This window comes from Schistocerca nitens, chromosome 9 (assembly GCF_023898315.1).
Source record: "Schistocerca nitens isolate TAMUIC-IGC-003100 chromosome 9, iqSchNite1.1, whole genome shotgun sequence".
Classification (NCBI taxonomy): domain Eukaryota; kingdom Metazoa; phylum Arthropoda; class Insecta; order Orthoptera; family Acrididae; genus Schistocerca; species Schistocerca nitens.
The window spans coordinates 270,326,088-270,340,152 of record NC_064622.1 but is presented as its reverse complement, the minus strand read 5'-3'; the positions used below and the strand labels follow the sequence as shown (position 1 = coordinate 270,340,152).

General features: G+C 42.8%; 1 protein-coding gene across 5 annotated transcripts in view; it reads left to right on the top strand.

Moving 5' to 3' along the window:
- LOC126202891 (protein diaphanous) overlaps positions 1-14,065 on the top strand; it is a 372,908-nt gene that overhangs the window by 269,797 nt on the left and 89,046 nt on the right. The window contains exon 1 of one of the 5 annotated variants that reach the window (XM_049936959.1): positions 7,662-7,744. The exons of 3 other annotated variants lie outside the window; for them this stretch is intronic. In XM_049936959.1, the coding sequence (XP_049792916.1) occupies positions 7,718-7,744 (27 nt within the window). In that variant the 5' untranslated portion in view covers positions 7,662-7,717. One more of the 5 variants, XM_049936960.1, reaches the window with a different exon arrangement.

The following is a 14,065-nucleotide window of genomic DNA, read 5'->3' as shown; positions in this document are numbered from 1 at the left end:
GTGCTCTCATAGAACGTGCGTGAGACTAGCTTGGACGTCAAGTCTGTACCAACGCCAGTATCCAGGTTGTCAACGATCATTTACAGCAGTTGGGAGACAGCTTTCCTCAGAGGAGGATACAACGGCTTGATGACGCACTTCAGAGCCGAATCAATTCATACATCCAGGCCAGAATGGGTTTAGCTTAGTACTGATGAGTGGGCTCGTACTGCCAGGATCTGTGTAAATTTGAGTCTATTTTGTGAGAACTGAAATAACGTCACATACCCTCTCAACCCACAAAATTTCGTTTCCTGCCCCCCCCCCCCCCCCTCCTTCCTTCTAGACGCTTCTTTTGCCTGGTAGTGTATTTTCGGCATTAGTCACAATAGAAAATGAGGTAGACAAAGAACGCTTCGCTTTAGTGAAGCAGAAAAAGTTCACTAATTTCTTCGTAAAAAAATTTAAATTTTGTTATAGATTTTCGTAAAATTGTATGTACTTCTTCGTTTTAAACATAAAAAAATTAATGAAAAGTAAAAAATGAACTTTCTTTTGATCTAAGTTGTTTGTTTGTAAAGACATGCGAATATAAGTGAAGTTGCAATAGTATTTTTTAACATTATTTACTTCGAATTTTTCTTGATTCCTCCGTGATCAGTGACGCTTATGTTAAATCGAAGTCTCGGTTATTCAAACTATTCCTGAGGTCCATAGAACTTCGAATTATCGAGAGTCGACAGTAATTTCAATGTGATGAAATGTGGCCGACCTTTAAAATACTTGCCATAGCGCGAATCAAACGTGGAAATACATTTCTGGTGGATGAGTTTATTTTGGAAACCAGTTATTGTTGTTTCCATAATTAACTCTTAAGGATGATTTGATGGGGCCCTCCATTCGTTTCGCTCGCCAGCTATCCTCGTCATTCCCGCGTAACTGTTACATGCCTCACCATCGACTGTCTGCCTTATATAATCATATCTAAGACTAGCCGAATGATTTTTACCTTCCTGCATCTTCGTTATTCCCGCATAATTCTTTCTTTCCATCAGTTACTGCCTTATGTAATTGTATCCAAGCCTTCCCAAGTGATTGTTTCCTTGCATCACCCCTTCAGCAGCGACTCGTACCTTGATTTGTGTCCATCAATTCTGACCCTTTGATCCATTATATTCTTTGAAAGAATTGTGTGCCGGCCGGTGTGGCCGAGCGGTTGTAGACGCTTTAGTCTGGAACCGCGCGACCGCTACGGTCGCAGGTTCGAATCCTGCCTCGGGCATGGATGTGTGTGGTGTCCTTAGGTTAGTTAGGTTTAAGTAGTTCTAAGTTCTAGGGGACTGATGACCTCAGATGTTAAGTCCCATAGTGCTCAGAGCCATCTGAAAGAATTGTTTCCGCGTTCATTCGTTACAGAACGTCTTCATTTTTCTACTTGATCACTCCATACGATCTTCCACACTTTCTGCAACAACACGTTTCGAAGGCTTCTAATCGTTTCATTTGTGTAATCTCTATTAACAACATTTTACACGCATACTGGGCTGTGCTTCGAACATAGCTTGTCATTAATATCTTTCTTGTCTCGGCGTTTATATTTTTGTAGTCCAGCAGCTGTTTATATTGATAGCGTGTCTTTTTACCGTGTGAAATGCTTACTATTGTGTCTCTCTTTCATCTTCTTTATTTGATTCTACTTGTGGGATAGCAAAATTCATCTCCCTCCTCCAGTCGTCTCTTGTTGGAGTTTAGGCCACCCAGCATGTCCACCTGCTAACCACCCCATTACCATGGTTTTATTTTTGTTTATGTGAATATTGTCGTCATTAGTTAGCATACGTTCCATTTAATTAAGCGCCCGATTCAGCACAGAAAGTGAACAACTTTCGGCACCAGTCTTATGTCGTCAATCATTTATATTATGCTGAGTTGCCGTCCATGACAAACAACGCCTCTTCACATCGTGTGCAGTATACAAATTAATTATTGACGATGACAATGAGCAACCTCAAAACACTGGAATCTATTCAAAACTAAAGCCTGAACAAAGCAGTCTCGCCATTTCGTTGTAGAGAAGTAACGTATTTGCAGTGTTGTCATCCAGAGCAATAGTACAATACATCAGCACATGAAATGTGGTTAATGATGGTGTCTGTAAGCGTAGGGAGAAAATGCCACATGTCTTGAAAGCCGCTCTTATACTATAACGATTGGTGGAGGAGTTAATTCATTGTTTAATTCATTGAGCTAGTTCATATGGACAAGGGCGTGGAAGGAAATTGAGCGTCTTCTATTGAAATGAACCATCCTGCAATGCGCACAAGGTCGGCGCCACCTCGCCCAGTAGAGCTAGAATTCATAATGTACAACATTATTCTGTGCATTAGCGCGTTTAGCCGTGGGTGTCTTCATTATATTGAAAGTCGGGTATTTTTACCCTCTTCACAGGACGCCATCACAGTCTACAGCATGTTGCGGCATGACACGGATGTTGTCAGTCTGAATGGTGGCGGCGGAAATTTGGCATTTAAAAGGAGGAACATGATTACTTATAGTTTCTGATTATCATTACTTTATTAAAAATAAACCTTTCTGCAGTGTCTTTTAGGATGATAGTTCGAACTACTGTCGATGGATGTCAGTTTGTAGGTAGGACGTTAAAATAGATAACCTTGTTCGTGCTGTTGAGGAGAAGCAGGCTATGTGCCCGCATTGGATTTCACCCTTTCCCATTCATTCTTTTCATAACTTGTAAAAAAAACAAACACTCTCTCTCTCTCTCTCTCTCACTATATTTTCCAAGCACGCAGCGGAGCCAACCACACTAGGGTCTAGAAGCAGTAAGGATATACATTAACAAAGAGAATTTGCTATTATGAAATAATTCTTTGTATAGCATTAACAATAAACTATCGCTAAGATGTTACATGCCTTTGTGATTGCACGGAATAAAATGGACACAGTAAAATTAGCAGAAAAGCTACTGTTTTCAAGATAAAAAAAATGGACCCTCCTTCCTGATTTATGTCAGATTACTTTATAATTTGTTTTACTATTAACAGGAGTTTTCAGATATTGAATTCGCTACTAAATTCTTGTCAAAAATTGAAAGTCCATGTGGAAATCGTTTAATATCTTGCACTGTGGTCCTGTAAATAAAAGTTTTTCTGAGACTAATATAAATTATTAGCTACAGCTAGCATCAAGGGGTAAATGTGCTGATGAGTGAGTGTAAGAATTAAAGAATTCCAAGTTTCTAGGAGAGGTCTCTGCGATGTGAACAGTTATCTAATTTTCTTAATATTTTTATTACTCGTTTTTATTTATTTATAACAGTGCACTGGAAGCCAATTCCACAAAACAATAGGGAATCGAAGTATTCAGAAGGACGTAGCGTTATTGTCTTTGTGTCGATATGACGAGATATACTTTTCGGTGCAAAATATGCCTAAATTATTCGCGTGCTATTGAGTATTCGGCTTTATTGCATTACTTTAAGCTATTATTTTTGTCTCTTTTGTCTGTGTTCAGTCTTCATCTGCATCTATCCTCCACGAGACATCGTAGGATGTTTGGCGGAGAATACTTCCGGTTATTTTCTACTCGTGCCCCTTCCATTTGTGAACAGTGAGTCTTATAATTAGGGAAAGCGACGATACAGTGCTATCACATGTTTATTGAAGAGATTTAGTTGCTTTACTATCTGCCGCGTGTATACAGTGTTGGTCACATTAGTTAAGTTAAAACTGCGTACCAGACCGTGGTGCGGACGCGGATCTCTGCCTTTCGCGAGCAATGTGCTAGCAATTACGCCATGCCGCAGAACTTTTAACTTGTCACAGTCCTCCCACCCTCTTCCCCCAACCCACCCCTTTTCCTTTCTTCTAAACTCTACAAGGTTCCGCGTTTCAAAACTCCGAGGTAACTCCGAGAGAAAGAATGGAGCGGGGAGTGTGGCTTACACGCAGCTTGAGGAATGTTGCTGGAATTAATTCTTTTACCCTGTGCCAAATTTCCGTACGTCAGCTTAAAACTGTGAGGATGTTGACGAGTGCACGCCGGATGATTCTGCGAACGGGACTGTCTGAGCAGAGACTTATTTACTCTGGGTTGCCCTCAACACGAACGAAAAACAAGTGCAGACGCGGAACAGCCTCGCTCGACCGCGCGACGGATGTGGTTGACCGCAGGATACAATGGAGAAGATTCACGACTACACTGCAGCCAGTCCGCTGTTTCGGAACCGCACAGAGTCCCTGTCTTTGCAGTGAACTGTCTGCTCCAAAGTGAGGCACAAATTCGAATAAGAATATAAAAAAAACTAGTTTATGGAGTTTACCTTTACGTGAATAATGTTACGCATGCACAAAGTATTGATTAAAAGGAGGTAATCGTATAACATTTGTCAGCAGTCACCGAAATGGTCTGTACAAAACTGAAACGAAGGGTAATGAATCTGTAATGAGAAGTAGACCGGTTCGGCAGTATGGTTTAATAGCGACACTGATTGCTAGAGGGGTCTGAGCAAGCTTGACTGATAATTTTGAATATTGTTTTCCTGTATCATTTCATTGCTACTGCAGTACTTACGAGGGGTGAACAACGTTGTCGGGAAGTTGATGTGCAGCATCCGATGTGTGCTCTGTAGGATCCCTTTCTTCGGGAAATTGTACTGAATCACACGTAGATATCTCCTATACAGGTCTGTCTTTACTATTTGCAGATTATACTTGAAAGAAACGAGTGTCGATAGGCTTCCGTATAAGTCCAGGTTCCTCTAATTGCACCACTTGTGTAGGTCTCGGGTTCACGATTTCGGTATTTTGACAGCATGCCTATAAGCGATGTACAACGTATGTTCGCTAGCATCTCCTACTGGAGTTTGTTGAACATTTTTTTGTAAACTCTTAATAAATTGCACATCTCTCGTTACAATACTCCATCCTCTTCGTCCTCTCCTCTCTTAATCCCCCTCCATATCTCTCTCTCTCTCTCTCTCTCCCTCCCTCCCCCCCTCCCCCCCTCTCTCTCCCTTTCCCTCTCCCCCCCCTCCCCCCTCTCTCTCCCTTTCCCTCTCCCTCCCCCCCTCCCCCCTCCCCCCCCCCCCCTCTCTCTCTCTCTCTCTCTCTCTCTCTCTCTCTCTCTCTCTCTCTCTCTCTCTCTCTCTCTCTCTCTCTCTCTCCCTCCCCCCCTCTCTTCCCACTTCAAGAATTATTAATACCTATTCACGTTGTACTTCAACGGAATTTCAACGACAGTCACATCGGACTGTCCAGTACCGAACAGTGACAATTTTATAACTGCCTGTTTGTCTTACAAAAAGTTTGGAACATAGTGTCAGCATTTATAAAAATATCACTTCTAGTGCCAGAATTAATTAATGGGCAAAGCAAAGCTAATGAAGGCTATCCTTAACAAGGATGGCATGATAATTTTTACATTGTGCTGCGAACTGAAATAATGGGAAAAGTGTCGTATAAACACTTTAAGACAAACGTTTATTGCCTCGAGAAAATGTTATATATATACACAGAGGGGGAGGGGGTCAACATGACAGAAAGTAAGATGCGTATTATATAGGATGCATAGTGCTTTCAAAATACTGTTGTTCTGTTCGCGTATATATATAAAGCACTATGCATCCTATATCATTCGCATCTTGCTTTCTGTCATGTTGACCCCCTAGCCCTCTGTATTTTTCTACCTCAGTAAAACTGTTTTACTAGTGGAACAATTTGTGACTGAAACAATTATAAGGTCTTTTAGTTACATTCTTATGCTTGCGCAGTTCACGCTTTTTTGTACATATGCTGTGACCCTAAATAATTGGGACTGTTACGGGGAGTACACTTACATGAAACATAAAAGTTTTTGATGCTATATTATCAATTCATTCGTTTATCATCTTCTATAAATCTTATCATAAAGGAGAACCGTCAGTGACATGAAAAGAGTATAATTATACGTTAACTAATAAAAGCAGCCACAGCATGCTACTTGTGTAAGGTATACTACCAGTCAGTTGCCGTTGGTATACATGGAACGGAACCAAAACAGACAATACAATTAAGAAGTTTCAAAAGCACAAAATCTACTGTAACATGAGTGTGCGCAGCGAGAGTAGTTTTAACTTCAGGTGTCAGCAGAGGACGCCGGCGTGTTTACTTCGGAACTTTCTTCCAGAGAATTCTTGATGTTGGCGGTACCTGTCGTTTCGTTTGTGTGAAACACCGCCATTTAAAGCACACTGTGGAACGGTAACGCTTTGATGCATTTTGAAAAGAATGCGGTGAGCTCGCAGCTGCTATTTTCATTGTTAAGTTAGTAAAGCAGTCCGAAGCTTGTTTTGAACATCGCATTGTCCTGTTGTCGGGGGTATACCGTAACCTTCTGCGATGTTTGAACTGATTTACGCAGCCAGTTATAGGTGACCTGTCTTATTCCAAACCTTGATGCAACTCGGCATTTTTCACGTCAACAAAAAATCGTTCTGAGCACTATGGGACTTAACTTCTGAGGTCATCAGTCCCCTAGAACTGAGAACTACTTAAACCTAACTAACCCAATGACATCACACACATCCATGCCCGAGGGAGGATTCGAACCTGCGACCGTAGCGGTCGCGCGGTTCCAGACTGTAGCGCCTAGAACCGCTCGGCCACTCCGGCCGGATCACATCAACAAACATCGTCGGTATTGAAGGAAACGACAGATAAAAATCAAAGTTTTGACTGGGGATATAACCCCATTGAGTCACCAAGAAGCCCCCCCCCCACACACACATATTCATTGTATAAGATAAAAAAATGTTTATTTTGTATACCGTTTTCGGAGCATTATAATTCAATTTTGAAAACAAGCAATTTATGTGATTCTAGACTGCATCTTTCAATCTGATGTAGAGTGCACGCTGTTTTCAAACTTCTTGGTGGGTTAAAACTTCGTGTGGACCGGGACACCGGGACTAGAACCTGGAACCTTTCCTAAAGTTGGCAGTGCTCGTACCGACTAAGCTAGGTCAGAAGCTTTCAGTTCATTTGATAATTGACGATTGGACATTTCTGTTATTTGGTATTTTTATATTACTTGCATAATCCCTCACCCCAAGCCCATTGAATCGGCGTTAGTCCGTTGCCCGCTCTATTACGGAATCATTCTGGCGCGGGGCGTGGAGTGACGGAGGGGGCGGGGGAAGGAAATTTGAATTCGCATAAGCATTGCAGTCATCGGTAGAAGATGAACAAGGCGATGGGGCGTGATGTGGCTGCTATCAGTATGCGATCTGTCTACCGACGGAGAGTGAATGTAGTAGGACGGTGATTTGAAATGCCTCCTGACCATAGTCTATTGACTTAACGAGTGCGGCAGCTTCGTGGACAAACTAGGGTAACATATATGCAAGTGTAGGTAGAAGAAGGGTAAACTGTAGTCCCGAGTCATCGGTGATAGCCGGCACTGAGACTGTGTTGCAGTCCGGACAACAGTAGTAGTGCGCGCCAACTCCAGTAACGAACGCTTGAGGCCGAAGCCAGGCGCTGCAGGGGCCGTTGCTTTGGCTCGGCGTGGGTGCAGCGCAGCTGTGCGCCCCTGGCGGCGCGCCTTGACTTCAGCCAGTAAAATAACGCGCTGATGTCAACGTGAGTCACGTGGCCACCTTGACCAAGTCTACTGGAGGACGCCGCCGCGGCAGCGGCTACGCACCTTCAGTGTTCGCCCGGCCGCGCAAGCGAGTGCAAGAATGTATTACCTGAGTAGCATCTTCCAGGTAATCCCACACTGTCGCAGCCCCGCTGAGCGTCCGTGATCAGTGTACCTCCGCCACGGGCAGTCTTCTCTCCCTTCAGTGGAGTGAACGAACAACCGATTGTCCCGCCATTTGCGAGCAGTGCTTTCGGAATGGATCTGATGGTGAGGATGCGATCTGCCCCAGAGCAGGCGGCGGTGTAGTGAGGTGTTATGTTTTCATTGTAGATGAGATGCTGGCGCGACTGTGAGATGTTGCTAACTTGGAATGCAGTACACTCAGCGTAAAGTGTTGGCATTGGTGGTACAGCGTGTGTGTGTTCATTAACGACCGACCGATCGAGGGTCTCCAGGTTACCGCAATAGAAGTGGCCTGGCGGAAATCCATTCTTCAGTTTCGTTTTTGTTTTCTTCTCATGTTTGTGATGTTTGGATTGTTACTAACCATCTAAGTGTTGGTCTGTACGGAACGTAAGTATCAACCCAATTGTTTAGTGTGATATAGTGAAATTCACTATATTGCCGTTCTGCTTTGATTAGGGGCGTCATTGTCGGCACTTTTTATATGTTTGTTTTTTAAATGGAAGTTGTAAGATGGACTGATTTGTAACATTAGGTTGGAAGATCATACATAGTTTGGTTGTGAGTTGGCAAAGCCAGCAAATGTATCACAACTTTTTAAATTCAGTATGTAATATTAGTTGTTATGTTTACTTCGTCGTCGCCTTTCCACCACTAGGAAAAGCTCTATGTAACACTATTGTCCGATACTTCCAAGATGTTTGACGACATTGTCACAGTCCCCGCCCAACTCCTATAGTATCTGTTGGGATCTCCATACTTCGTCACTTAAAAATACGCTTGAGTGTATGACGTAGTCCTCATAGTGTTGACGGGTAGTTGATTTATTGATAGCGTAACTAGATAAAGCTGACGGTTGTAGCTTAATTAGGCAAAGCTGACGGGTTGTATCGTATTCTTCACTACTTGTATTTGTTCACCTCTATCGTGCACTGGACTTGGAGAACCATAATTTGGATCCCGATATTTGTAACCTGGCAATCTTCTGTTCATTTCTCACCTTTTGTACATTGTACTGTGGAAGAACACTTCGCTTAGTCATAAAAATGTTTCTTACCATGCAGCCTATTTTATATTACAGCTCCTTAGACTACATTGTTTTGTGCACTTCTCCCATTAGCATTTTCCATAATTTTGTTAGTTTTGGTGTATTTTAATTTACAATGATTGTATGGTGTGGCTCAGAGTGTAACTGCCAGACTACAACTCCCAAAACCACTCTGTTCCAGAATTTTTTTGACACTTGCCGCTTTTTCCACCTCTGCGATTATTTTTTCATATCAGAAATGCTAATTTGCATCGACGTCAATTTTCAATGCTGGCTGGGTAAGACGGAAGACGGCAAGGGCATACCATCTCCAGCAGGATATTGCCTAATAAAGAACACCAGTACTCAGAAGAGCTCTAGCGGTTTGTCATGTATCCCATACAACAACGATAACAACAAAAAACAACAACAACAACAACAACATTATCTTTCCACATCACTGGCGCCCGTAACTAAACAAGCCGATTGCTTTTATGCCCTAGTCTACACCACTGCCGTCTCTAGTAAGCCAATTAAAAAAGAAACTGAATGGAATTTGCGTAAGACAGCTTTTACGGAAACTTCAAGCATTGATCTTTCAAATGCGAAGGTGTCTTTCCCAAAAGCGTAAGCAGGAGTAAGTTTCTTTCTGTTTAATGTATACTGAATTGTTCCTTCTACTTACTCCAAATGTTAGCTGGCTTCTTGTTTTACTTGTCACCAATCTTATCTTTTCCAATCAGACCGGAAGAAACCCACTCGGCTGCAAGACTACTCTTCCGGGTCCATGAGCGCCCACTAAGTTCCCAGTCCGACTGGAATGGATGGGAGGCGGTGCTGGGAAAACAGAAATTGACTCATGTCCGGAAGATTCGTGAAACACGTCTGATGAAACACGAAGTAGCTGCAGTTTTTTTGTTATGATTTCGACAGAAGACGACGACAGACTTCCTCTACTTTTATGTTTTTTCCGTGTCATTTAACAAGGTATTTTACGTGACAATGTTTCGCTTTGTATGACTTGCATATTTTAGTCCCATTTAGAACCACCATCCTCTTCTACGAAAAGTAACACTGGATTCGCGTTCTAGAAGCTCTCTCTTTTTGCCTGGCCATCGTGTATTGGTGTATTCGATGTCCTTAAATATTTTTAGATCAGTGTCGAGATAATAGCATTGATAATACCGCAGCCTTCGGTCAATACAAACTTGTGCTTCGCGTGTTATGTTGTGGAAGGTCTTTGAATCTTAATATGCCCTTTCCTACGAAAAGAATAGAAACCACTAGCCCGAACCACAATGCTTCATTGGACATGGTCGTTCTGGGGGCGGCACGCCCGTGCCTTTCAGAGGAACACATTCGCTGCGGATCGCATCTTATGGGCAGGATTCCGATGTTTCTGTTACGTGTGAATCACGACACGTGACGTCTCTTGAGCACTCACGTTTAATTAAGCGTTAGCCCTTCGGACATCTAGAGGCAACCATGTAATTGGTTTACGGATTCTAACGCTCTGTTGGCGGGCATTGATAATTTGCCCGCAAAAATGAATAGTACGTGATGACATTGCTGTTCATAAAAGGTGGAACCAGTCAGGTCGCTGATACACACGAGAGCTAAAACTTTATATTATTACAAATTTGTAGAGACCTTAGTAGCTACATGTTTATGTATTGACAGTTATTTTCTGTCTCGGAATAGCCGCACGGGATTAGCCGAGCGGTCTGAGGCGCTGCAGTCATGGACTGTGCGGCTGGTCCCGGCGGAGGGTCGAGTCCTCCCTCGGGCATGGGTGTGTTTGTTTGCCCTTAGGATAATTTAGGTTAAGTATTGTGTAAGCTTAGGGACTGATGACCTTAGCAGTTAAGTCCCATCAGATTTCACACACATTCGAACATTTTTCTGTCTCGGAGTATTCGGCGGATATTTGTTTAACGATTTTCTAGACGTTTTGCTAGCACGGGTCAATCTTCATTGCGGGTGGCGTATACGACTATTTTTATAAAAAAAGGTGGAGAGCTTTGGATGGTTGTGCTTCTTCGGAATTGACATTTCTCAGTTCAGATCGTTATTTCTTACGTGAAAATGAAAGTTGTATCCAAGCGAAGCTGCACTGTAGAAAGAAAATAAGTGCTAACATTAACACGAAGTCCCCCTAGCGACAGTGAATAGTTGTTTTCATCACATATAAGGAATGACGCCACGGAAAACTATGCATTTAACGAATAGGGAAAAACCTCTTTTGGTGCTGTAATCATCTGAACCACCACTTCTTGCGACTGATGTCCTTGGCAATCTGTCTGGCAGGTTGATGAGATTTGCATTACGGACGCCTGAATTTTCAGTCTTTCAGTGCAGGTACTTCCTCCAGTAGTTAACCACAACCGTAGATGAGATTCCACTACCCTAAATCGGGCTGTAACGGGCGATGAAACTTTATAAGCTCAACAAGAGTTCATAAAAAATAGGCCACGCTATCCAAAATAACGGATACGAATGTTGTTGCGATTGCTGCCAAAATATGTGTATCCTAAATATGCATAAAGAATGCATCAGAATATAGTGTTTAAGAAGTATCTTCAATGCTTCATGTACGTTAACGTCCGTTTAACTCTTCTGTTCACATAAGGCGGGGAGCGTCAAGATCGCTTATCGTTATTGTGAAAGTGTTGTATAACTAGCGCAGAACGTGGAAACGTCAACGATCGAATAGATGTGTGCCCATTTTTCGTTCCCCAAAACATGGGGCTAGTCACTGAACTAAAATTGCACTGACAGATTCGCAACTAGTGAATGGAGGTCAGCAATTTGTTTGAATCGGATAGACATGTATATTTTGAGTTACTTGTGCTGTGTAATCTGAGCAAACGTGTCTAGTGGCTTCGTCTTCAAAAGTGCATTGATCTCAGTTATTTCTGTGCTGGCAAACACACCTTGTCATTTGTAAAGCACAGAGAGGCGGCGCAGTGGTAATACACCGGAATCGTGTTCGTGAGGAAGGCGGTTCAAATCACCAACCGGACACCCTGGCTGTGGTTTTCCTAAATAGCTGAAGACAAATTCCGAGACGGTTCCTCTGAAAACGATGCTGATGATTTCCTTTCGTATCTGTCGCCGATCCGAGAGTGTGCTCTCCGTGTCTCGTAGTCTTCGGAACGTTAAACCCCGAACTTCCCTCCCTCCTTTCTTTTTCGATTTGTAAAGCAGATGAGATACTAACGTTCCAATAAGTTATTGTTTTGTTCACAAGGATAATATTTCCATTCCACAAACTTCAGGTGTTCCGTATTGATGAACAGCATATGAGTATTTCAGTGATTCGTTCCATAAATGAGCCTTAGAACAGCTGTAGTGATTTATAAGTATTAATGAGACGACCACCAGCTGTGTTTATAGCGTAATAATTATCCACGTTAGTTTACCTAATATACCGCTAGTCGTGGGTTAATTCGTACAGATATTTTGGCAGAGTTCTTGGGTCTTTTTATTAATGCTTTCCGTACATCCTGCAGATACCTTCTAAAATACCACTTTTACTGCTGTACTAGGGAAATTACGACGGGAATGCCGCAAATCATCTAATGTAATATGGAAAATATGTACAGTTGTATATGTAATTCGTCATATAGGTAGTAACCTATTGTGACGTATGTATTCTGTCGTCAACGACAAGAAAATATTTCACTATGTAAAATGTAGGATTATCGAAACGGGCATTACAAAACTTCACACCACCACGACCACGATGTCAGTGGGTTACAGAAACATCAAATGTGAATGAAATCCTCTGCTGGGAGAATACGTATACACTGTACGTGCTTCACGTGCCCGTCTTTAGCTCTCTAGTTCTGTTCGTTACTGTGCAGCATTTCGCAAAGATGCCTTCCCTCGTTAACACCATTAGCGACGTAGTGTCAGTACTCTGCATTCTCGGGAATGGCAAAAGATTGTTGGTGTAGCATTCCTCCTAGGCGTCAAGCTGGTAAGCAAGTGCTGCACATTTTCCAACACTCAGACGCTAAGTCTTAAGTGACCTACAGGGTGGAATTTACGATAAAAATTCAGGGATTCGTCAATAGTTAGACTGTGGGGGAAATACACTGACGGAAAAAATCGCAACACCAAAAAATAGTTTATGTACAGTAATGAATTTTCGGGATTACTTTTGTCTAGGTAACATAATTAAATGATTAACATTGCAAGATCACAAGTTAATGTAAGTGCGAGATAAAGCTTTGCAAATGTGAAATGCTGGAACATTAATAATCTGTATAACCACCAGAATGTTGGGTGGAAGTATGCAGATGTGCATGCGTTGTGTTGTACAGGTGCTGGTTGTCATTTTATGGAATGGAGTTCTTTGCCTGTTGCAATCGGGTGGGTTAATGTTGTTCGAGGACGGCACTAGTGGTGTCGTCCAGTGGTGTCCCATACATCTTCGATTGGAGGCAGATCTGGTAATCCAGCAGGTCAAGGCAACATGTCAACACTCCGTAGAGCATGTTGGGCTGCAACAGCGGTATGTGGGTGAGCGAAAAAACACTCTGGAACGCTGGCCATTAATGGCAGCCCAACAGACCGAATCACCAGAGTGACGTACAAATTTGCACTCAGGCTGAATGGGATAACATGAGAGTGCTGCTGTTGTCATATGAAATCTCACCCTAGACCATAGCTTCAGTTGTAGGTACGGTGTGTCTAGCACCCAGGCAGGTTGTTTGCAAGCCCTCAACTTGACCTCCTTATAACCAACACACAGCCATCACTGGCACCGACACAGACACCCACCCTGCCCTCCAACGAGCTCTCATGTGACGCCACCGAAGTCGCAAACGGGGGTGGTTTGAGGTCAATGGAATGCACACTGCAGGGCGTCTGGCTTGGAGCTCTCCTTGAAGTAACCGATTTGTAACAGTTTGTTATGTCACTGGTGCCAACTGCTTCTCAAATTGCTGCTTCAGACGCAGTATTATGTGCGAGATCTACACACTGAAGATACGGTCTTTCCTCTCGGTAATGCCATGTGGCCATCTGGACCCCGGTCTTCTTGCAACTGTACATTCTCGTGACAACAGCTACCAGAAATCGTATACAGTGGCAGTATCGCAGAAGGAACATCCAGCCGCTCGTAACCCAATTACATGAACTTGTTCAAACTCAGAGGTTTTGATAATGGCATCTTTGTCGCCTTAAAACATTCTTGACTAACATCAACTCACTATGTCCAATCTCAAA